This window comes from Triturus cristatus, chromosome 3_1, assembly GCF_964204655.1.
Source record: "Triturus cristatus chromosome 3_1, aTriCri1.1, whole genome shotgun sequence".
NCBI classification, from domain to species: Eukaryota; Metazoa; Chordata; class Amphibia; order Caudata; family Salamandridae; genus Triturus; species Triturus cristatus.
Genome location: NC_140583.1, coordinates 405,471,163 through 405,495,341, shown reverse-complemented (window position 1 = coordinate 405,495,341; position 24,179 = coordinate 405,471,163). Strand labels below are relative to the sequence as shown.

At 46.3% G+C, this 24,179-nt stretch overlaps 1 protein-coding gene across 3 annotated transcripts in view; it reads left to right on the top strand.

Moving 5' to 3' along the window:
* Window positions 1-24,179, top strand: part of DMXL2 (Dmx like 2) — a 2,034,639-nt gene that overhangs the window by 455,402 nt on the left and 1,555,058 nt on the right. For all 3 annotated transcript variants that reach the window (XM_085644194.1, XM_085644192.1, XM_085644193.1), the window contains exon 14: window positions 7,958-8,047. In XM_085644194.1, coding sequence (XP_085500320.1) covers window positions 7,958-8,047 — 90 coding nt within the window. The remainder of the gene's footprint in view (window positions 1-7,957; window positions 8,048-24,179) is intronic.

Sequence of the window (24,179 nt, the reverse complement as noted above, 5' to 3'; positions counted from 1 at the left end):
CGAAGAGGTAGGAGACTACGATGAGGCCTTTGGGGCCGAGGACGATAGCTCCAGCGAGGAGCTAGGCCAACCCGTCGATACGGAGGCCGAAAAAATATGTCGTCATGAGGCTCCGGTCAAGGGATCGCCTTCGGGCCTTACCCAAGATCAATCTCACGGTTCTTCGGCCCCGCCTTCAGGCCCGGCCTCGAACATTTCGCAAGAGCCGTTATTATCGAAGACGACTGGATTCCATTCAGCGAAACCGAAACCATCCATCGCACCAGTTCCATCGAAACCGAAAGTGAAACTGGTTGTGATCGGCTCGAAGCCCTCCACTCCTTCAACGCCATCAAAGGTCATCGGCTCCGACCGCGCAAAAAGGGATTTCGGTGCCGAGCTCACCGCAGCGGATACGGGTGCCGAGCCAAAGAAGAAGGCCCTCGGTCCCCACAAGGCGCCTCGGCCTCTGGCACCGAAGACATCGGCCCCAACCACCAAAGTCAAGGTGGCCACCCCGTCTGCGTCGACGTCTAATACGGCGGCGCCTGCCAAGTCATCGACTCCAACGAGCGTCGATACCTCCCTTCGGATCGATGACCCCATCACTGCAAAAAAGTCGGGGGCCGCTTCGACGCCTACCTCCAATGTGCCGACCGGTTCCAAAGAGCCATCTGCGTTCACCGTGCAACAGGTCTCGGCATCGTTGCAACGCATCAGAGAACGGACAGCCCTCCACTCTACGTCGGGTCCCGACATGCACAAGGCTTCGAAAGCACCCTCGGCGCCGACCAACATCACGATTGGGTTGCCGCCGCCCACGGCGCCGAAACTGTTCGAGATTCGGACAAGTGTCCAACAGACACAGTCCCCATCCACTGGACACACAGATCTCGAGCCTTCACAGCCACAATTTATCGACGCCAACACTGGTAGGTTGATGCTCCGCAAGCGGAAAATCACGCCAGAGAGGGGATTGGACTCCTACAAAATGCCTCTCAAACACAAATTGCCGGCAGGGTCAGAGCCAGTGCTTCATGAACACTTTCAACCCTTCCATCAGAATCCACCGTCCTTTTCTCCTACGCCTTCAGAGGCAGACGCAGTAGAGGACTATGTTGGGGATGATACCACCTACCCTGGGGATATCGATCCTGATGATCACCTGCAAGACCCAGATCAGGCATGGGATGACCCCACAGACCAGGGTACCGCACCAGATACCCATGACACGCAGCTTTATAACATAAAGACATCTCCCACAGAGGACACTGCTGCCTTTAATGCCCTCATAGAACGGGCTGCTGCCAATCATGGAGTAGAACTCCATTCTGACACTGTCGAAGAAGACTTCTTGGTGGACACTTTTGCCTCTTCCGAAAGAACTGTCAAGACTCTGCCCATGTTAAAAGGAGTTCTCAAACCTGCAAAAGACATTTTTAAAGAAACAACCAGGGTACGGGTGCTAAACCCCAGGATTGAAAAAAAATACAAGCCTGCACCCGGAGACCCTATGTACATTAGGGCCAGTTACCTTTGGACTCCATGGTGGTTGCTAATGCTCGCAAGAGAGCCCACTCGCAAACAACAGGTGATGCTCCTCCCCCAGACAAGGAGTCCAAAGTGCTGGAGACATCAGGCAAACGGATTGCAGCGCAAGCAGCGAACATCTGGCGCATTGCCAACACACAGGCACTCCTGGCCCGTTATGATAGGTCCCACTACGACACACTAGAGGCACTACTCCAACATTTGCCAGATGAATATAAAGAGGCAGCGGAGCTCCTCATTAGAGAGGGACAACTCCTTACCAATGCATCCATCAAGTGCGCACTGGATGCAGCCGACACAGCGGCGAGGGCAATCAACACAAGCGTCATGTTGAGACGGCATGCATGGTTGAGAATCTCAGGCTTCAAGCCGGAGATTCAGAACAATATCCTAAATCAACCGGTCAACCCAGACTATTTATTTGGCCCTGAAGTTGACACTACCCTCGAAAAAATAAAAAAAGACACTGACACTGCGAAATCAATGGGGGCTCTGCAGACGCAGCAGTTTCGTAGTGGCTCCTTTCGTCGCCCCGGGAATAGAGGAGCAGCTAGAGGTCAGGGGTCACAGCAGCAGTACACTAAAGGAGGCACACAAAGTACCTATGATAAAACCAACAGAGGTGGATATCGTGGCTCCAGCACCAAGGGCAGAGGACGTGGTTACGGCAACACCAGGTCCTCCCCCAAAAACAAACAGTGACGCCCTCTCCCTGCCCCCCGACCACATAACACCTGTCGGGGGGAGACTCCAACGGTTCCTGTCAGCGTGGAAAACCATCACCACGGACAGGTGGGTCAGGGACATTATCCAGCACGGTTACTGTCTCGAATTAACGTCCACTCCACCCAACATACCGCCAAAGCACCGTCCTATGTCCGTAGAGTGCTTGGCATTATTGCAGCAGGAAGTGCTAAGTATGCTGGAAAAAGGTGTAATAAAGGTCGTGCCCGTCAACCAGCAGGAGACAGGGGTGTACTCTCTGTACTTCTTAATCCCAAAAAAGGACGGGTCGCTCAGACCTATACTAGACTTCAGACCCCTCAACCAATACATTCTCTCAGAGCATTTCCATATGCTCACCCTACAGCAGGTTCTCCCGCTACTCGGTCAGGGAGACTTCCTAGCCACACTGGACCTAAAAGATGCGTATTTCCACATACCCATACACCCTTCACACAGAAAATATCTCAGGTTCACTATTCAGGGGCATCACTATCAGTTCAAAGTTCTCCCCTTCGGAGTAACAACAGCACCCAGGGTCTTTACCAAGTGCCTAGCAACAGTGGCGGCACATCTACGAAGACAACACATTCACGTCTTCCCTTACCTGGACGACTGGCTTGTTCAGGCAAAGTCAGCCCAGCAATGTGCCAGCCACATGTCCCTCACCATTAACCTTCTTCACAGTCTGGGATTCTCACTAAATTACCCAAAATCACATCTCCAACCCGCACACGTACAACAGTACCTGGGCGCGACCATAAACACTCTGGCAGCCACAGCTCAGCCAAATTTAGTGAGGATCAACAGCATGCAACTGCTGATCTCAAAGTTCAAACCTCAACACTCCCTTCCTGCGCGAGTGTTCATGCAGTTGATAGGCATGATGGCCTCCTGCATTTTCATAGTCCCGCACGCGAGACTACACATGCGCCCGCTTCAGGAGTGCTTAGCACGTCAATGGAATCAGGCTCACGGGCAATTAAAAGACCTAGTGTTGGTGAGCGGTTGGGCATACAACTCTCTGCATTGGTGGAATCCACAAAACTTTTGCAAGGGCCGACCGTTCCAAGAGCCTGTTCCACAAATAATACTGACAGCGGACGCCTCTCTCCAGGGTTGGGGTGCTCATGTACTCACTTACACAGTGCAGGGACTATGGACAACGCAGCAAAAGAAGATGCACATCAACGTTCTGGAACTGATGGCAATCTTCCTAGCCATGAAGGCATTCAAAGTACACTTGTGCAACAAAGTCGTGTTGATCCGGACGGACAACTTGACTGCCATGTACTACATACAGAAGCAGGGAGGAACACACACTCCACAGTTGTCTCATCTGGCTCAGAGCATGTGGAAGTGGGCCATTCAGAGGAACATATTCCTCATGGCGGAACACCTCCCCGGCAAGGACAACCAGATGGCGGATCTGCTCAGCAGACACAGCCACCAGATGCACGAGTGGGAGCTACATCCGTCAGTTCTCCAACCGTACTTCCAACAGTGGGGTCATCCAGAGATAGACCTGTTCGCCACAAACGAAAACGCAAAATGCCAAAGCTTTGCCGCCAGGTTCCCACATCCACAGTCACAGGGCAATGCGATATGGATGAACTGGTCCGGCAGATTTGCGTACGCTTTTCCCCCAGCACCATTAATACCTCTGGTGGCACGCAAACTGCGACAACACTCACTGACACTCATCCTGGTTGCTCCCACATGGGCGCGCCAACCATGGTACACCACCTTTCTAGAACTTTCCGTGGTGCCGCATCAAAGGCTGCGGATCAAACCCGCACTTTTAACGCAGAACCATGGCGAGATTCAGCACCCAGATCCGCAACAGCTGAACCTGGCAATCTGGCTCCTGAAGTCTTTGGCTACCTAAACCTGCCACCTGATTGTATGGATATCATCAAGGAGGCCAGGAGACCCACTACCAGAGCTTGCTATGCGGCTAAATGGAAGAGGTTTGTCATTTACTGCAACAACAATGACATTAACCCGCTGGACGCATCCATTCAAAACATCATCTGTTACCTCCTACACCTTTACCGATGCAATCTGGCATACAACTCAATACGTATCCATTTAACCGCGATAGCAGCCTATCTCCAAAACAGGCAGCACCTCTCTTTATTCAGAGTGCCTGCCATCAAAGCCTTCTTGGAGGGATTCAAACGAGTAATTCCCCCAAGACACCCACCGGCACCGGTGTGGAACCTCAATTTGGTCCTCACCAGATTAATGGGTCCACCCTTTGAACCTCTCCATTCATGTGAGATTCAGTTCCTCACCTGGAAAGTGTCTTTCCTAGTGGCAATCACTTCGTTAAGAAGAGTTAGTGAACTCCAGGCACTAACCATTCAAGAGCCATTCATACAGGTTCACGCAAACAGGGTTGTACTACGTACCAACCCCAAATTCATGCCCAAAGTCATATCGCAATTCCACATGAATCAAACTATCGAACTGCCTGTTTTCTTTCAAAATCCACAGAATGTCGCAGAGAGAATGCTCCATACACTAGATGTAAAGAGGGCCCTCATGTACTATATAGACAGAACTAAGGACTTTAGGAAAACAAAACAACTTTTCGTTGCCTTTTCTCCACAACACAAGGGCAACGCCATTTCCAAAGCAGGTATAGCCAGATGGATCGTTAAATGTATTCAAATTTGTTATCAAAATTCTAAACACACATTAACGATTCCCTCACGAGCCCACTCAACACGAAAGTTAGGGGCATCCATGGCTTTCCTGGGAAACATTCCTTTACAGGCAATATGTAGAGCAGCCACATGGTCCACTATACATACATTTACCAAACACTACTGTGTAGATGTACACTCAAAACAGCAGGCAGCTGTAGGACAGGCTGTTCTCAAAACTCTTTTTCAGACTGCTGCAGCTGGCACGGGTAGCCGCCGCTAATGGAGGTACTGCTATGTATTCTATGCACAGATATGAATTCAGCAGCCCACATGCCTCGAACTGAATATGCTACTTACCAGTATGCATCTGTTCTTTGCATGTAGGGCTGCTGACATTCATATCGCCCACCCTCCTCCCCGGCGCCTGTAGCGGCTGCAGCACTCAGAATTACTGTATAGCATGGTCATCACTTACTGTATCTACTCCATCACTGCCACAATGGCGAAAAACAATCTAAGGATGGAGAGGATGCCCATGCGCACTGTGGTCCAGGGGAGGAGTCACCTATCTAGTGATACTTCGAAGACTCTTCCAGGACAACAATGTGCATTCATCCGGACCCAACACTAGGCGGCGATCTATGCACAGATATGAATGTCAGCAGCCCTACATGCCAAGAACAGATGCATACTGGTAAGTAGCATATTCAATATAACTGGGGCAGGCCAAGATATTGCCCCATTCCTTGTCGGTCCATGGTTAGCCACGATCCACCTCCCAGCGGGCACGGAGGGCTGTCATCTGTTTCAGCGTATGCGTCAGTAAGCCCGTCACCAGCCAATGTACTATGTATGACCCCGCCTCCATAACGTATAAATATTGTATTAATAAATGCATTGGGGGCTCAGTTGTTAAATCTCCCCAAAGACCCGACAGTGCTCGTACTAAGGAGGTGTGTAGTAAGAATTGTCCTACAGGCAAGTCTGTATCCTCCGTCAGGGCCTCAAATGTTAATAGTGTGCCGTCCCTGTATAGGTCGCCTAGAGTATCTATCCCTGCCACATGCCAATGTATGAGAGCCTCCTCAGGAGTACCCGTCCTCCCTCTTGGTGTGCCTAGGAGTGGTATTATTGGGGCGTAGGGAACAGTTGTACAAGTTGGATGTAGGCTCCTCTTGTAGCATCTGTATGCTAAACCTAATTGTAGCTGGGATGGTCTTGGTGCCTCTGCTGCAGGGTGAAACAGATGCCTTATTTGAGTGTGAGTCCACAGCTGTTGCAAGGTTGCCGTGTCGTCTAAACTGCTACCACTCAGCCACTTAGTTACCCATTGCAACTGAGTGGCTATATAGTACAGCTCCATGTTAGGAACTGCTAACCCCCACGATGGGTAAGCGCGTGTAATTTCCAAAGCACCACGTGTGGCCTGCCCTTATTCCACATGAAGTCTCGGGACATGCTCTCCAAATCTTGTAATATTTTGGCTGGGACACAGACTGGGAGGTTCGAGAAATAATATAACAGCTTGGGAAGAACTATCATCTTCAATAGTGTGACCCGGCTCATAACATTCAGTGGGAGTGTTTTCCAAAACTGCACTTGGGCTTGTACCACTGAGATCACCCTCATTAAGTTTCCTTCCAGCAAATCCTCAGGTGACCGATAAATAAACCTAGGTATCGATAAGTAGTAGGATACCACGGAATGCGTGAATCATTGAGACACACGTCCGTCTCCTCCATGTGCGCATTACACTCCAGACTTAGCCCAGTTGACCCGGAGGCCCGACATCTCCTCAAAGGTCTTCAACACGCTCTCTATCAATGCAGGGAGGGCAGTTATATCTCGGACGTATAATAATAAATCATCAGCGTACAGTGACACTGCATGAATCCCATCCCCCAGCGTTATGCCCCAGTTTTCACCGCTGCTACGGAGCAGCATCGCCAGTGGTTCCATGGCTAGGGCAAAGAGCAGCGGGGACAACGGGCAACCCTGGCGCGTGCCCTGCCGTACTCTAACTGGGTCTGATATGAGCCTGCCAGTATGGATCCGGACAGTAGGGCGTTGGTACAACAACTGGATCATACTGAGATAATGGTCCCCAAGCTCATACTCATCAAGCACTGCCGCCAGGTAGGGCCATTCCAAAGAATCAAAGGCCTTTTCCGGATCAAGTACCAGGCAACTGGAGCAAGGCCATCTATGGAGCGCATATTGCTGTACCCGAAAAAACCAACGGAGGTTCAATTAGGTATTCCTGGTTGGTACGAAACCGTTTTGATCCGGATGCACCAACATTCTCACCAACCGTGAGAGCTGCCTAGCCAGCAACGACGTAAATATTTCATAGTCCGTGATGAGTAGCGCCAGTGGTCGATTGGACCCCAGGGACTCAGGGTTTTTCTCAGGTTTCAGGAGAGAGACCAATAATGCTTAATTTTGCGTATCCCCAAGTGTAGACAGATCGAGAGCAGCCTCATACGTTTTCAGCAATTGTGGCACTAAAATATATGCATATGCTTTATAAAATTCAGCTGGTAAACCATCCGGTCCCGGCGACTTCCCATTGGATAATGAGAATGTGCTCTCCCTTATTTCCTCCCCAGAGAGTGGAGTATTCAGATCATCTATCTGTGCAGGCGTGGGATGTGGTAATCCTATCTGTTCTAGGTAGACATATAGCTTCCCTTGATAAATGTGATTTAGTTGGTGTCTAATACAGAAAGCAATTTTTACCCTATCACACTTCTGCTTTGCATTTGGAAATAGATTCATGTTTTTCAAGAGTGTTTTTGAAACTTTCTGGAAAACCTGTATTTTCAGTTGGACATGTATTAGCTCTTTCCACAAGTTTACATTACTTTTCCATTGAAGACTCAGTATACAAGCCCACTATTGTTTTCATTTGCTGAAATAAAAATAATAATTAAAAATGATTTATTGCAAAGTGAAAAGTGGATTGTGTTAGAATATGTGTATACTTTATCTGTAAAGTGCATAATGATATTAAATGTGTGTGTTTAACCTGATTTGGTCCTTTGCCTTAGAAACTGATTGGTGAGGTGTTTAACATTGTGAGCCAGCAGTCTACTGCTCGACCTGGTTGCATAATCGAACTTGATGTGATAACGAAGCAAGTAAGTGAATGGAGATCATGGTCATTATTTGACGCATAATAATTATTTCATGTATTTGGTAACACATTCTGCAATGAAATTCACCCCTTATCAAATGCCTCGCGGTTTTCTGTTATGTACATGCTAAGTTGAACCAGCAGGATAACAGTCTCTGAGATACTGGTGGAACACAGACACCAGTAGCAAATCTTTGGAGTGTTGTGTTATCCTACAGTCGTACACTACACATAAATGAGAAAATAAGGCACACATATACAACAACAATATAGATATGCATGACTAATTATAACTTAGGCTAATAATGCTGTAGAATTATATTTAATATATAAGAATATATTCAAAATGGTGCCCGACAGTGACCGTGTTCTGAATAAGGAGAAGAACATTCAAAAGCATATCTCGAGGCACAAATAAGAATAAAGCTGTAATAATAAAATACAAATGTGAATATTGTCATAGTTCAGGTCCGCTTGGTACTGATAAATTATCTTGATCACTAGCACATGAAAATGATGTCCCTACTAAAACTGGCATCATGCTCAGTGGGTTTAGTGCTTGCTGCTGACATAGTCTGTCACCTGCAAGACGTGAGTTTGTATCCCAGCAAGGCCATCTCAGTCTTTAGTCCATTGTAGATGGAGAAATTGAGTACCATAAAATTGGGTAATTGAAAAGCGTATTACTTGGAATGATAAAGCACTACTATGGGCCTTATTATTTTGATCCAAATACTTAATAGATTTTGTACTGGGAATTACTGTTTCATCATAGGTTATTGAATAACGTGTTACCTATTGAACTCTTCATAATCCTATTTAAATTAACTCAGTTTCACAAATATTTTGTGATTTCTTTTCTACCTGAACGGGAGCTCTTTAAAGGTGCCTCACACACCCTACATATGCCTTAATAATATCTGTCATTGCACCACCTATCAACGTATATAGTTCTTTTGGCCACAGCATTACCAAAAGTATTTACATATTAAAAATTGATATGAATCTTAACCTTATTGAGGCGTGGAATGAGCCTGAGAGCGATGGCTGCCTAGACTGCTGGCTGCGTGCTCCATCCACTCACTTCATACCCTCATATTGTCCACCCAGACAAAGAAGCGACCGACCTACAAGCTAGACAAGTGCAGCATACTGGTGGTGCTACTGACGATGTTTTCAATGAGCAGAATGATCGGAAATCTATCTTTACCTCCCGGGGTCCTCCGATGGTGCTGGTGCTCAAGATGTTGTCCGCCACTTTGGCGAGTATTTCGCCGCAGCCCTTTTGCTCCACGCCAACATTATGAACAGCAACCATTTGCACCAGTCGACATACACCTTCACACTCGTGCAACATTTCAACTGTGGGGTCAACACCACTCAAGTCGCACTTCCACATTTCTGGTTAACATTGCAGCCACACATCACCGACAGTTGCAGTAAGGAGCGTGTGGTATCTTGGTTTAAGTGCTATGTATCTTCCCCGCTTATGACCTGATTCTTCTGTAATCCTGTACTAAAGATCTAATAAACCTACTTAATCATCATACTTCGGCTACATCTATATTTATTACAGAGCGGCAGCAAGCACCTCCAAGGCCTGACAAGTAGGGGGCTCTTAAACTCGCTGCAGGCAACGCACATAACCTGCTCCAGCGCCTCTCTGTAATCCCTGCTCTTGATCGTGCGCCATGGCACCGGACATCCAATATCCACCTTCCTGCTTTCCAGCGGAGATGTGTTGGCCTGCATAACTTCCAAACATTACGACACCCTGATTGTTGGGCCTCCCGTGCAGCTCCCAAAGCCAGCCAGACTGTAAACAACTGCTGCGCACTTTCCTTAAGATGTAAACTACAAGATCTCTCCGGCCCCCATCCTTAATCTCAGCCTTGTTCTTACACTCCTTTCTGTCAAGTGGCCGTAGCTCACAGGTGGGCAGCCCCCAGGAATCCACACCAACAGACAAAGAGACATTAGGCAAACAAGCACGCAATGACCAACAAAAAGTACGTAAATCATAGAGCAGACAACAAGAAGTGTTCAACAGAGGACTTTCCCAGCTACCCTGTGCTTCCCATATGCACTTTCATGGTCTCGTGTCCCCTCACGGTTATCCCACTGACACAGTATTTGCATGTACCAGCGAGCTGTCTCATACTTCAAACCACATGCTGCTTGTCTCCCAAGATGGCTGATCACAAGGGGAAAGAGTCAAAAGATCTCAAAGAACACAAGGATAACAAAGCACCTCACAAGCAAGCCTATCCTCACCCCTCAATCCTGGACTCTCGAAGTCAAAAAGGGGATATATCCACCAACATGGAAGTCATCATACAGCACCTGGGTGCTTTCCGTCAATTACCGCAAGACACTAAATCCAGCACCGACGCTATGAGACATGATATCCAGGCCCTTTGCAACAACATGATGTGGGTCTCTCCAGCAGACTCACCAAGTCCGAGTCTAGAATTCACTCAATGGAAGATTCCAATACCTCGACTGTAAATTGTTTAGAACTCTCATACCGCTCAATGAAGTCGATGGTGAGAGAACTCACAGAACTCAAAGACCGTAACCTGAGAGGAAATCTATGCATCTTTGGCCTACCTGAGAATGCTGAAAAAGAAGCCAACTCTTGCATTGAATTCCTGGATCCCTCTCACACTGGGCCTCAAATTCGACAAAGACTTTGAAATTGAATGGGCGCACAGGATCCCTTTGAGCAAACCGCCCAACTCCGCACCTGGTCATTCCATTCACTCAAGAATAATGATCTTTCAAACATTGCGTAACTGTCACAGTGAACTACTCCTCGCCCACATGAGGACAATCAACAAGTCGTATGGAGCGGATTGCGCATTACGATTGCCCAGGACTACTCAAAACTGTAGCCGCAAGGAAGGGCTTCTTGGCACTGCATCAAGTCTGAGAGAGTGCAATATTCCCTTCTCCTTCACCGGCCCAGCGAGAATTTGCATATTCTTTGAGGTCAAAGCAATGGTCTTCTGTACTTCTGTCGACCTTCAAGCCTTTCTGAACAGAGCCACTCAAACAGATATGTTGATTTTACTTTACTCCTCCTAGGTCATCAGTGTTGACCAACATTCCAGACTTAACCTAGCCCCTCAATGCTCTACCATGTTTGGCCAACAACAAAGCGGCCTTTCCCATCACACCGGTCACTTTGAGTACGCGTTCTTGTGCGTCTGTGTATTGCTTGCAAAAGCTGTCCTGAACCTGAAGGCTTTGTCACAACTAGTCTAACACTGTACTAACTCACCAGTTTGGCTCATACTGTTTGTAACTGTCTCACAATATTGTTCAGTTCTAACCCTGTAACACCCTCTGTGCTTCGTTGAGTACTTTGTTGCATGTGCTTGCTTCGGTCCACGATTATTTGCTACCAATTTATAGCGTTCTTGCACTCTTGCACATGCTTTAACATGGCTCCTCACCCATATGCTTTGCACCACTATGTCAAATTATGTAGCGTCACCATATGGCTGTCATTTTGAGGTGAGGCATTGGGTGTTGTACTTCAAATGCGTTGGACCGAGGGTCTTTGAGATGCAGGCATCCGCTTGTCATTATTTGATGCCTTGCACCACAATGCTTGTCTGAGTGCTTTGTTGTACATGCTAGCTTATGTGCCTATTTACTTGCTTCGATGTTATGGTGTTCTTGTACTCTTGTGCATGCTTTGGCATGATTCCTTCCGCTTTCAGCTAAAGTGCTTTTCTGCACTATAGGCATCGCAAATAGGTTTCTTACTCACAGATGTTACTTTCCCTACTGTTTCCTCCTAGTAATGTCTCATAGGACCACTCCATGGTTAATTTATTGTATTTCTGCATATATATTGTGTCTACAACAAATTGTATATTTTATGCTAGGATGTTCTACCATTAGGATGGAGCTTCTCTGCCATTTTTTAGGCCCGGCCTTCTCATGGCTTTCTTTCTGCTTCTCTTTTCTAGATAGGGTGTAGAAATGTGGTTCACCTGCATTTCAAGGGTTGGGTGGTGGCATGATAGGTTTTAGGGTTATAGTTTGTTTAAGTTCACCTCTCTTATTCTTTCTCCTCCTTTTCCTTCCTCTCTGTCCCTTACCCCCATCTAAACCCCCTTTCCACACAATGGTTTCTCTGAGGTGTACAGTCCCCCAGGTAGGTCTGCAAGGCATCTTCCATGGTCCATGATTTCACTCCCACAGTCACCAGTCATCGACCTAGAGTCCAAGTCATCAAGGTGGTGTCCCCCACTCACGTCTGCGCTAAGTCTGATTGCCAGCCGGTTTTTCCATCAAAACATCAGGGCACACCACGCACCCTCCTGCAACCCGATATGGTCCTGCCTCCCATAAGGGCCACTTGGCCACACCCCTCTGCACTCCAACCTCGACTTTCCATTAACCTCTCAGTTTCTCCACTACCCGATGGCTTACATCAGAATCCTATCATTAAACACTAAAGGTCTCTCACATCCAGTAAAACAAAAAGAAAATAGCTGATTATTGCAATAAACTAAAATGAGACATTATTCTCCTACAAGAGACTAATATTAAGTAAGCCAAATATGCCAGATTCTATTGCCCCTGGGTCGTGGACACACTACTCTCCCCGCCCATGCCAACAAAAAAGTGTCATCAACTTACTCGCAGGAAAATCTGGGATATCCATCCTTTCCCACTCACATGACCTCCAGGGATGATGGTTAATCACTAGGACAATAAAGAATAATAGGGAGATGGCTGTAGTGAATATCTGTGATCCCAACGATAACTCTGTCGCCTTATGGCAGGATCTAGATACGCGCCTCTCATCCCAGACAACATTGGCATCATCATTGAGGGGGGGGAGATGCTTCAAACTTCCAATGGACGGTGTCGTATATAGAATCTTCGCACACAAATTTCAGAGTAGTAGGTCTCACACATAGGTGAAATTATGCTGCAAGAATAACAATCTAATCGACACATGGAGATTATTCCACCTGACCTCATACCTTCACAAGAATTGATTATTGATAAATCTTTAGTTCCTGCAGCACAGAATCCCAAGATTGAGTCTATACTAATTAGTGACCATGCATGCATGCATATTGCTCGAACCATCATCCACAGATACCCAAACACCCTCAAAAGTCTTTCTTCTTAAGCATCCACTCATGGAGGATGACATATCCAAATCCAAAGTTAGCCAAAACAATCCCAACAATTCCTGCAAGAAAAAAAAGCAGGTGACACCTCGGACTCGGTTAGGTGGGATGCCCTAAAGGCAATCTCAGGGGCACCTTAACGAACCTAGCTGCTTCCAGAAACAAATCCATGAACAAAAGTCTTGAATCTATCATATCAGAGATTAAGTCCCTAAATGAATCCATCAAACATTCAGCTGGTTCTCATGACATCCCTAAGTTGTGCAAACTACAATATGAGCACAGCCAAATATTAAGCATTAGAATGCAGAAATGGGTGGCATCACCAATGCCGAAAAATCGACCACTAGAAACAAAACTGGGAAGGCTCTCGCCAATTATCTGAAATACTCCAAAAACAAAACCATCACCTTTGTTGCAGGGATTCTGCTAATGCACAGAACTATGCACAGGAAACCAGGACCTCAGTGAATTGTGGTGTACCAAAAACTCACCTCAGAACCCAGAACCCCTTATCCGACCAGCATCAGTGTCCCATTCATTATCCGAGTTTTATCTCAGCGGTCCCAATGTATAGACAACCCAGAACAAGCAACTTGGGGTATTCTCAGGAATGGTGGGAATCAGAAATACCTGTTCGTAATTATTCTCATATCAGTCCACAACAGAATAAACGGAGACACGGTAAAGTTTAAAGAGTTTATTTTATAAACCTCGTGTCCTAAGATGCAGTACTTTGGCTAACATAAGCAGACAAATGATTAAGATCAAAACCATCAGCATAGTTACAATACCATAGAAAGTGAAAGGAGTAATCATAATAAAATGACAGTGGATGACAGCCACCTTCCTTTCGCTAGTAAACTAATAGTGTTATTATTAGACTAATAAAAGGTCTCTAGGCTTGAATGGGGAACCCCATACCGTAAAGATCAGCTTAGTGGAATCACATCACAGGATCAGCTTAGACTCTGCTCCTGGGAAAGCTCTTCTTCCGAATGTCTCTAAAACATGCAGCCTGCAATATTAAAAGCACTCGACTTTCAGGTATTTGCAGCTGCGTGCGTGTTATGGCTAAATAGTGGGCCGATCAACCTGAACCCAACAACATGCACCGTCTAGCGACCCAGACTGTTTCTTTACACAATGTGCAGACCAAGGTCGCTGCTCACTGTTAGCACAGACCGTTCTCATGTGAAGCAAAGTCGAGCAAGCATTTCTCAATTAATAACATGTGACTACAGTGTTGTGAGCAAAAGCAGCAAAAGCGGCAAGATGGCTTTCTAACATCTAACGCGGTTGTGCTAACTTAGCATTGTACATATATAGATAGCAATCTTCACTACACCCCCCCTTGATCGGACCACTAACCAGTAGGGGCGCACTTTCAAGAACTCAGAGTTCAAGTTTGATATAACGGAACCAAGGGCATAGATTGTGTGTCCATATAAGGTAAGTGAAAAGTTCGAAGAAAAAAGGAGAGAAAAAAAACAATTAAAGGGAAAAAAAATATCATCGATGGATGTTCAACGAAATGAAGGGGGAGAAAATAAATACAAAGTCATTCCACAGGAATTCTGGATCACCTCCAAGTTAATCCATCAAGGTGTAAGCACAATAAGTTGCAACAGCTTCCAAGAGGAAATCATTGGAACGTTCTGCAAAATTATCTGCCATCCAATTCAGCAAGGGGAAGGAACACACATGTTCCTCGACAACCGGAGCCTCTAGCACCATCAGAGGACAACTGGTGTGTTTGTCAAGATAACTTCTCGCTAAGAAATCAGCTGCAGCCGTTCCGATGTCCCAATTCCCTAGGACTCCGTGTGCTGCTCCACTGGCCATAATCCTGACGCCAGAACAGTCCAACTCATGAGCCACTAAGGGGCTCATTAGCCGATCATAATCCAGGGCAGGAGACACCGAGTTCGACAGCCACAAATCCAGAGCCCATTGGAATGGACAATCTAGGAAATGAAAGACAGGCTGCACACAAGTAAAGTAGGGAAACCGGAAGGACAATCCATAGGCTATGCTTAAAGTCGTACACATAAAAAAACTATGAGTCTAGTGATGTTGAAGACCTTAACACAAAAGTGAGGGTAATGCTGAGTGTAATGAAGCTGCGAAATCATATGTATGTGTATACATATATATGAGTATGGTTCCCATCATCCACAAGAAGTAGTTCGCTTCATCATCTGGGAAACCGGGACTTGCTTGAGAGCCATCTTCTACTTGGAAATTGTAGATATTGGTCTCATAAATGTCCCAGACTTTTGAATGGTATCGTGTTGTTTTTATTGATGAAGGCAGGGTGTTGTGGTAGTTGAGGATGATGGCTGCAGTGCTTAGTGAAGGGCGCTAGTGAGCAAGTGCTATTTAAAAATTGTCTATCAGGGCACAAAAGGAACTTTATTATAACGCTACCTTGATGACAATAGATAAAAACAGTGCTACAACAGTTTCAACAAATAACTGTGCTGGAAATGGTCTACATGTTTCTGCTATCTGATGAGATTCATCCAAGCTTTCATCAGGACCAATAGAGCTACTGCAAGAATGATTAGTGCCAAAGTGACAAAAGAATTTGTATATACAACCTGAACCCAAATGATGGGCCAAGAGGCTCCGTGAGAAGTAGTTTTACTTCATTGACCCAATTAGTAGTGGGTATGCACCTCGCCTCACCTGGCAACTGCTCAGGTTATGGAGGCCCCGCTCTATCCGTCGGTACCTCTTGTCGGAGCCGAGCATTACCCTCACTTTTGTGTTAAGGTCTTCAACATCAATAGACTCATAGTTTTTTTATGTGTACTACTATATTGATTTGGGGATTTTGGAACTATTAGAGTCTTTAAACTTTATCCCTTTGACCCCTACTCGTTATAGAGATACTGTAATATGCTTAAAGTCGCCAGTGGTAAAGTGCCATAGTATTCAAGCATCCGGTTACGAAGATGGAGCAGCCGGGACATGCTGTCATGTGACGCAAGTTGTGCATCCATAGCGTAGTACGCAGACCAACAAAAGCACCCCAGCTACGAGGGCGAGAAGCAAAGGGAGACCTCCGAAGACGCTCGAAGAAATAGAATGAAAAAATGCCGGGATCACACCAAAAATAGTTTGAAAGGAGGTCACAAGGCCGGAGCCCACAATTTAAAAAAAAATGAGCCAGGCCACTTGTTGATGAGGCATTAAAGATAGTCTGAATCAGGGCCCCAAAATGAAGTGGGAGATCAGTATTCAAAAGCGCTTGCACCACTGTGCGCATATTTGCTACGTGAAGGACAAATGTTTCCCGGGATGAAGTCAACGCGACTTCTTTTTGGGACAATAGAGCCCTTATTCTGCTCATCTTATTGAACTCTGCTTTCAAGGTTGGAATGGAAGGCCAGATGGATACATCGAGCCATCCATGCGGGGGTGGGAAAAGGACGTTATTACAGCAGACTACTCTCTGTGATACAGTCACTATGTAGGGAATTCCCACTAACATCCCACAGCAAGCTTCATTATTTAAGAGCAAATAACTACCGTTAGCAAGCAGTGTAAAAGACGGTGTTATAACTGGCACCGGGATCCCTTTCAGGACGCAAGCTAAATTAGGAGCGTGCACATTACATGCACCATGCAATTGAATGTGCCTACACACCACAGAGTGATCTGGAGTGCACTCTTCACCTTTTAAGTAAACCTCTTTACCGTCACTCACGCACCTGTACGTGAATGGGAGTGACCAAACTTCATGCAGGAAGGCAGTACCTAGTTGTTCATATCTGTCTAGCGCATAATGTTTCATGCAGGAACTGAACTTAAACAGGGGAAATGGTAATGTGATTAACCCGTGGATAAGCCACACAGCGGAGTTTAATTCGGCAACAGAGAAAGGCAAAGGCTCTAACTTTTCAATGTGCAGCAATGAGTATGTTGCATCTTTCATGGACATGAACTGTTGTTTCGCAGTTAAATTAAAAGGAAGGAACAAAGATGAAGTATTCATGTAATCCCAAGGGACTTTCCCAGCCTTTAACGTTTGCAATGTCCATGCAAATTGCATTATAGAACGCAATTGATTCTGACCATGATACAAGACAGACAAATCTTCCTGCACAATGTCTACCACAGATGAAACAATATTATCTAAGGTATAAATTCTGGAAGACAGGGTGTTAATGCTATTATCTATTACAGCCAATACCTTTTCTATATTAGCTTGATCAATAGCTCGTAATCTGGATGCAGCCTCAATCTGTGATAGCTTCCAAACTTCGTTGTAAATAGCATATACCCATCTTTTGGACCTGCCAACCGCAGGACCCTTAACAAAACCATTCAAATCTATTTTGTCGTTCAATTGTGATAAATTAAGTTTAACAGATGCTAAGGTGGAATGTTGCAGCCGAGACTGGCATAACTTCCCTACTGAGTAGGTAGTTACAGTGTGAGAAGATTCAAAACGGGGGTCTACACGAACTTGTGTATACCCCGGTGCTAAATCCAGAAACCGATGTTGACAGGAATCTGAGCTCGTTTGCCATACTAACCACCCTTCTGGATTCAATTCAGAAATATTGAAGGATGTGTTGGAAATGTATGACTGCAACGTAGCAAGGGACAGATCCGTATGATTATCCCAATTAGGATAAGCACCCAGACCCGGAGTGGAGGGAGAATTTAATTTTTTCGAAGTAGCTAATCCAAAACAGGTGGTCTGAAAAATTGACGAATTCAAAAATAACATATGGTTCGGGATGAGGCAGGCACGAAGCAAAGCTTCTGTTCCTTGTACCTGCCATTGTTTAGAACCCCAAACCGATTTAAGATCGATAGTAGCTTCCCACAGATCCTATCCTCCAATTGCCAACTCGTCCATAAAGGACTTGGAATACAACAATTTGGTGTGTGTCAGTCTAACTTTAGAAGCAGACTCAGCCGCAATCTTAAAATAAAAGGAGGCCGGATTCGACACACTGAAATCAGAAAAATATGTGAATTTGTCCACCAACGTGGTGGAGCTGCCCACCCTAGGGGCTGGACAGTGTTCCCATTGTGTATAATTTACAAATTTCGAAACGTATTTGCTTTGTGTAGGAAATGTGTGCCATAATGTTGATAGCAGAATTGCTCATCATAATTAGCAGTATCTAAATACAAATCCTCAGCATCAAATGCAGCATAATATTTCAAATCAGAAAACAGTGCTTCTATTGCTTGAACATCCCAGTCATCCGAGTGGATGTTTTGCTTAACTACATCACCCAAAGAAACACTAAATACATTTGGCACATTGATTACTTCAGTGGGGCCATGAATTTAAAATTTTACAGCATCCCAAGCGGTCCCATCACATACAGGCCAGGCAGTAATGTTCACAAAAGTCTGGTGTCTTTTCATAATATGTGATGAGGAGTGGGGGGGCCAATGTTCCATCAATTAGTCTAATTGTAGATCTTTCTTTCAGGTAGTGTCCATTGATTAGTCTAAAAAACACTAACACAAAGCCAATGGACATGAACAAAAAAATACATATGAGCACCAGCCAAATGTAAGTCCAAGGGGGAATTAAAAAATGTCTTTTGAACCAGGCAACAAAAATCGAAACTTTTGATGGGGCAATGGAAGTCATTGAATTAGTGTCAAAGGAGTAGCGCGACTGGGTAACTGTGGTGGATTGTAAAACAGGCAACGGGACATCCGCAGGATAAGCATACTCAATATCTTCAGGTAGACCACCAGGTGTCGGTGGCAATAAAGGACCAGTAACTGTGTGCATCTCGACGGCAACATCAGGCAAGGTGGTAGAAGCCGGGGCCACAACAGAATTTCTCAGCATCGAAGGGCAAGAAACCGCTGGTGTCATACTAAGAAGAATCGGCCACTCGCTGTAGCTTGACATTGTCAATAGAGATGTACCTGTTATCCTTGCGACCAGGAAGTGGAGGTAAAATGACTGTACGTGTACCCTGTACTCCAAGCACCGGAACTGGTGCACGATAAGAGGGGCCGAACTTCTTCTTGTTCTCCACCTTCTCATGGACCAGATCACCAACGCGAGGTAGTCAGCCGACTACCGGAATCTGAAGCGCAGCATCAGATGTGGAGGGTACGTGTTCCTTCGCTAGACTGTCTTCTTGAAGATTCTGCAATACAGCACAGTGATCATCTACGTCAAAGGGTGCGGCTGATGCCGCCATGTCTAGACCATCAAGGTCCGGGACAAACATTCGTATGCCAAAGAGCATCATGTATGGGTCCGCCCACCCAGAGACCTTCTAGGGAGATTATTAAGTGCACGTTGCACGTCATATAAGTGGGCTAGCCAGTTCCGGCCAGTACCTAAAACCTGGCTGTCAAAGATTGCTTTAAGTCACGGTTTATTCGCTCCACTACACTATTACCCTCAGGTCGGTATGGAGACGAAAATTTGACTTGGACCCCCAAATTTCTCATGGCTTCTTTGTACGCCTTAGAGGCGAATGCAGGGCCCTGATCAGAATGAAAGGTACCACATGCAAAACTTCCAACAAAGACACGTAAATCCTTGATGACAGTACGGGCATCAGCACTCCTTTGTGGACACACCCACAGAAAACGTGTGCACGAATCCACTGCAACCAAGATGTATTTGTACGCAGTATCAGAGGTAAATGGACCGCAATGATCTAAATAAACACAACCCAGTGGTTTATTAGATATGTACAACTGAATTTGTGGTGGGCGCGCCGCAGTCGAAGGTTTTATCTGCTGGCAAATGTCACAATTAAGAACATAAGCACGAGCTTGTTTATACAAACCGCACCACCAGTAACGTTGTTGTAACAGAGATACAGTAGCTGCAACGCCGGCATGCGCAGACGCCATGCCCTCGTGAGCTGCTAATATCAAAGATGGTCTGCAGTCCGCGTTGGGAATCAATCTGTCACCAACGTCGTTAATCCTCACTAATGGGACGTTATCAGGACTTAAGCGATAATGGTAACGAGAAGGGAAACCTCTTGGATATTTTGTTCCCGTCTCTGTAGCAGCAATAGCTGCCAAGATGTCATCATCGATCTTACTTTGTGATCTTGTAACTGCTGCTACTAAGTATGTCGCCACTGCTGTTTTTGCTGCCTCGTCAGCTAGGCTGTTGCCGACAGCATGGACACCAACTTGTTGGTGACCAAGAGTGTGAATAACATTCACGAGAGGCAGATGTTCTTTAAGTTCTGCCACTCGAACCCAAAGCGTTTTATGCTTAATTGTGCTACCTTTGGAATCACGATAGTCATTTCGAGACCAAAAATGTAGATTGTCGTTGTAAGATTGTACACAATAAAACGAGTCACTCACTATAAGAGTAGTGACTCGAGGATCAGCAAACTCCAGTGCAAGCACCAGAGCACGAAGCTCCGCCAACTGTGCGGTACAATCTCCCAATGACTGCGTATGCACGACATCAGATTGGAATTCACCATTCCCGAAAGTACCGACCACAATTGCGCAGGCCGCTGATTAGGCATGCTTCGATCCAGTAGCCGGTTGCGCAGAACCGTCAGTGTAAATGACACAATGGTAATCTTCGAGCGGGCGCAAAGACAGAGGAGCTGGATGAACTAATTCATACTGCAAGAAATCCTGAGTCTGTAGAGCCGCGTCAAAGATATATGTGACGTGGGGCGATGTCAAGGAAGTGGCCCATTGTATCCAGCTTGGATGCAAAGCCTTAGAATTAGGTACACTAGCTTTTGTCACCGCCTCAAGGGCAGGATATGGTGTTACCACCAACATGCGTTTTCCTTGTGATAGCGCTCGTTCTTTCAGAATCGCCATCTGCACTGCCGTCAGAACTTTCTCGACAGCGGAAAATCGCAGTTCAGCCGAAGTGTACAGGTGTGAATTGTAGGCAATGGGGACGGTGTCGCCCTCATTGAACGTTAAGTACGTGAAACCCACTGCGCCTGGCACAATTCTTATGACCAGGTTAGTGTGGTTATCACGCGTCAGTAAGTATTTTGAAGCAAGAAGGTCAGCTTGCAAAGATTGCAATATAGCTGAATGCTCCGGCAGCCAACATGATTTGAAAAAAGTAGGTTGTACCAAGGCATAAAGAGACGCTGGGCATAATCAGGAATGTACGTTCGACCGAAATTCAGAAAGCCCAGCAAAGATTGTAATTTCTTCAGTGTCGTAGGAGCACGTAGGCATGCGCATTTCTCTAGGAAGTGCGGAGCCAATCCTCGACCTTCATTGTTGAGTTCGTATCCCAAAAACAACACTGTATATTCCGCAATGTGAGACTTCGCAAAGTTGAATTTGTAACCGAAGTCTGCAAACAAAACAATAATGCGATCAACGCGACACAGATGCGGTCACAACTCGTCATCTGTGAGATAAATATCATCCACATACGAGTACGCATCAGGGTCTATGCTCTCTAACAGAGAGACTACACGAGTGGCAAAGACACCAGGGCTGTTCTTATAGCCCATCGGTAATCTTTTGAAATGTTTTTGTTTGCCGCCCGAGGTGAATGCTGTCCATTCACTACTAAGAGAGGACTGGTTATGGCTGTAAAAGCCATTGGAAATGTCAAGTGTGGTTTTAAACCGTTTTCTCACGAGACTATCGACGAGAGCCGAACTGTGGGTATTCTGTACTGCGCATGTCCGGCAATGAGAGTTTAAATGCCGGTAATCCAAAACCAGGCGGTACGACCCGTCAGGCTTCGTCACAGTGAATAAAGGATTATTCATTGGTGACACACGTTTCAATTACACCTTGATATTCCAATTGTTCAAGGATAGCCGCGACGTGAGGTCTTGCTTCGCGACGCACGGGATATTGGGGTTGTGGCTGGGGCGTGGACCGCAACGGAATCTCATGGCTGGGGGACAATTTATCCCAGCCTACCTGATTACGATACAAAGCCGGTGCTAGCACCAGAGCCCACTCCTCGGCGAACTTCTTAGCTTGGTCCTTTGGCACTATGTGCGCAAAGGACGGGAGGATCACCTCCTCCCCTCTAGGAGCATCCAAAACGAAAGCCGGGGGCCAATCAGCCTCTGCCAATAGAATATCATAGGAAGAGGTCAGATTATCCCAAAAAATCCCTTTAATCGTGCGTTGTATGTCACCTTCAATTAAAAGGACTATATTATATAGTCTGTCAGGGGGAGCCACTCTAGTGTCAGCAGTTTCTACAGTTATGAATGTATCAGTTGCTGTCGCCACCAGATATGGACGCAGTGCTTGTCGCACTACTGTAACTTCCGCTGCGCTGTCGAGCAGCGTTAGTGCCATGTCAGGTTCTGAAGCTGCGTCCGCACCATCTGTGGCATACCTCGCTGTTAGCGCAGCAACTTTCTTCTTCTGAAACGGGGGTCGTTGACGTGCAGACTCGTCCTGCTTGCCTTTGCCGTCAGTCTGACGGGGTTGCTCACGACTTTGGGCACCCCTTCCTTTCCCACGGTCCCCACCACCGGATTGTGAAGCCGATGTTTCCTGTGAAGAACGAGGAGAGCGTTGTTCAGAAACCTGAAATCTATCAGGTGACATAATACAAGATCGATCGCGCAGATCATATGTGCGTTCGCTAGACGACTGTACGGGGGAGGCAGGACAAGACCCCTATTTCTGTTGCTGCTTCCCCTGTTTCTTTGCTCACCAACTTTGTTTAGGAAAATTTGGGCGTTCTTCTTTAGTAGACGAGCTCACCTTAGTTTGCTGTACTATATCAGGAACTACCACAGTTGGTTTAACACCCAAGGCACTATGGCCCACAGTCCTATAGGCTTGCGCATTTATTTTAGAGAACTCCTTAGGCCTTTCGAGTTCATCCACTAGGTCCAGCTTATTAGCTACTTGGAACTGCATGGCATCGCCTTTGAGGTTGCCCATTACCATCGAAGCCACCACATCGAACACTCCGACAAGCCTCATTCCTAATTCAACAGCAGCCTCCGCTCCGTGATTCTCTTGAACACGTTCAATGACGGAGGGTAGTACAGACATAGACGGAGTGCCGAAGCACTTCGAGTTGGTCGCGGCAAAGACCTTGCCCCAGTTTGTGCAATCGGCCATATCTGGGACCAAGTCTTTCGGCAAACTAATGGTGAGAATCCTGTGTTTCTCCACAGGAGTGGTATGTGGAAAAACCGCCTCCAGTTGGTCAAATTTCTCAGCAAGCCAATAAGGAAAATCATCCTTATTTTGGGGGCGCTTGCCCATCACCGAATTAACCATAACAGGACTAATAACCACCGCATGGTGGTCCGTTGGTTGTCCCCCAACAGCAGGTGCCCCCACCTGCATGTTGCGCTACACCTACTGCACTAAAGCCCTATGAACAGTAATCAGGGCTGTGTGTAGTACCCGCAACTCAGCCACCGCCACCGTGAGATAGCGGGGATGAGGCGTAAATCCGGCCAGCACCGGCCATGTGGCCCCTGCAATAGACAACAGGCCCATTCTAGCCGGTGCAACCGCATGGGGAAGGGCACCATTAAACCAAATGGTATGCTGCCAGGCAGAGATAGGATTTTCTTCTGTCCTATACGGTGTATAGACCGCAGGTAGCTGTGTGGGAGTAAAGGAATGAAACGTATCATCGTCCTCCACCGCCGGAAAAGTCACCCAAGAGTAAAACAACTCATATGGGTAAGATGCATCAGCGCTCACCACAAAAATAACAGCCATCCCATCATCTGGCACCCCATACGTCGTCAAATGATGGCACAGAGATGTACGACTATGTGCGCTATATCAACTGCCATAGGGACACACTAAAGAGTAACAACGATATCAACAGTAGCACTGGGGTTCAGTAAAAAATAACCTTTTGAATGATCAAGCTTGAAAGAACCTATTAGTCGAAACACAGGTAGGTTAAACCGTCACTCCCGTTAACCGGAAACCAGAGTGAGGGTGTCGTGGACTAATATAAGCACTACTAAGGCGTTTCAAATCAATCGACCAAACGTTAGGTGCGCCATG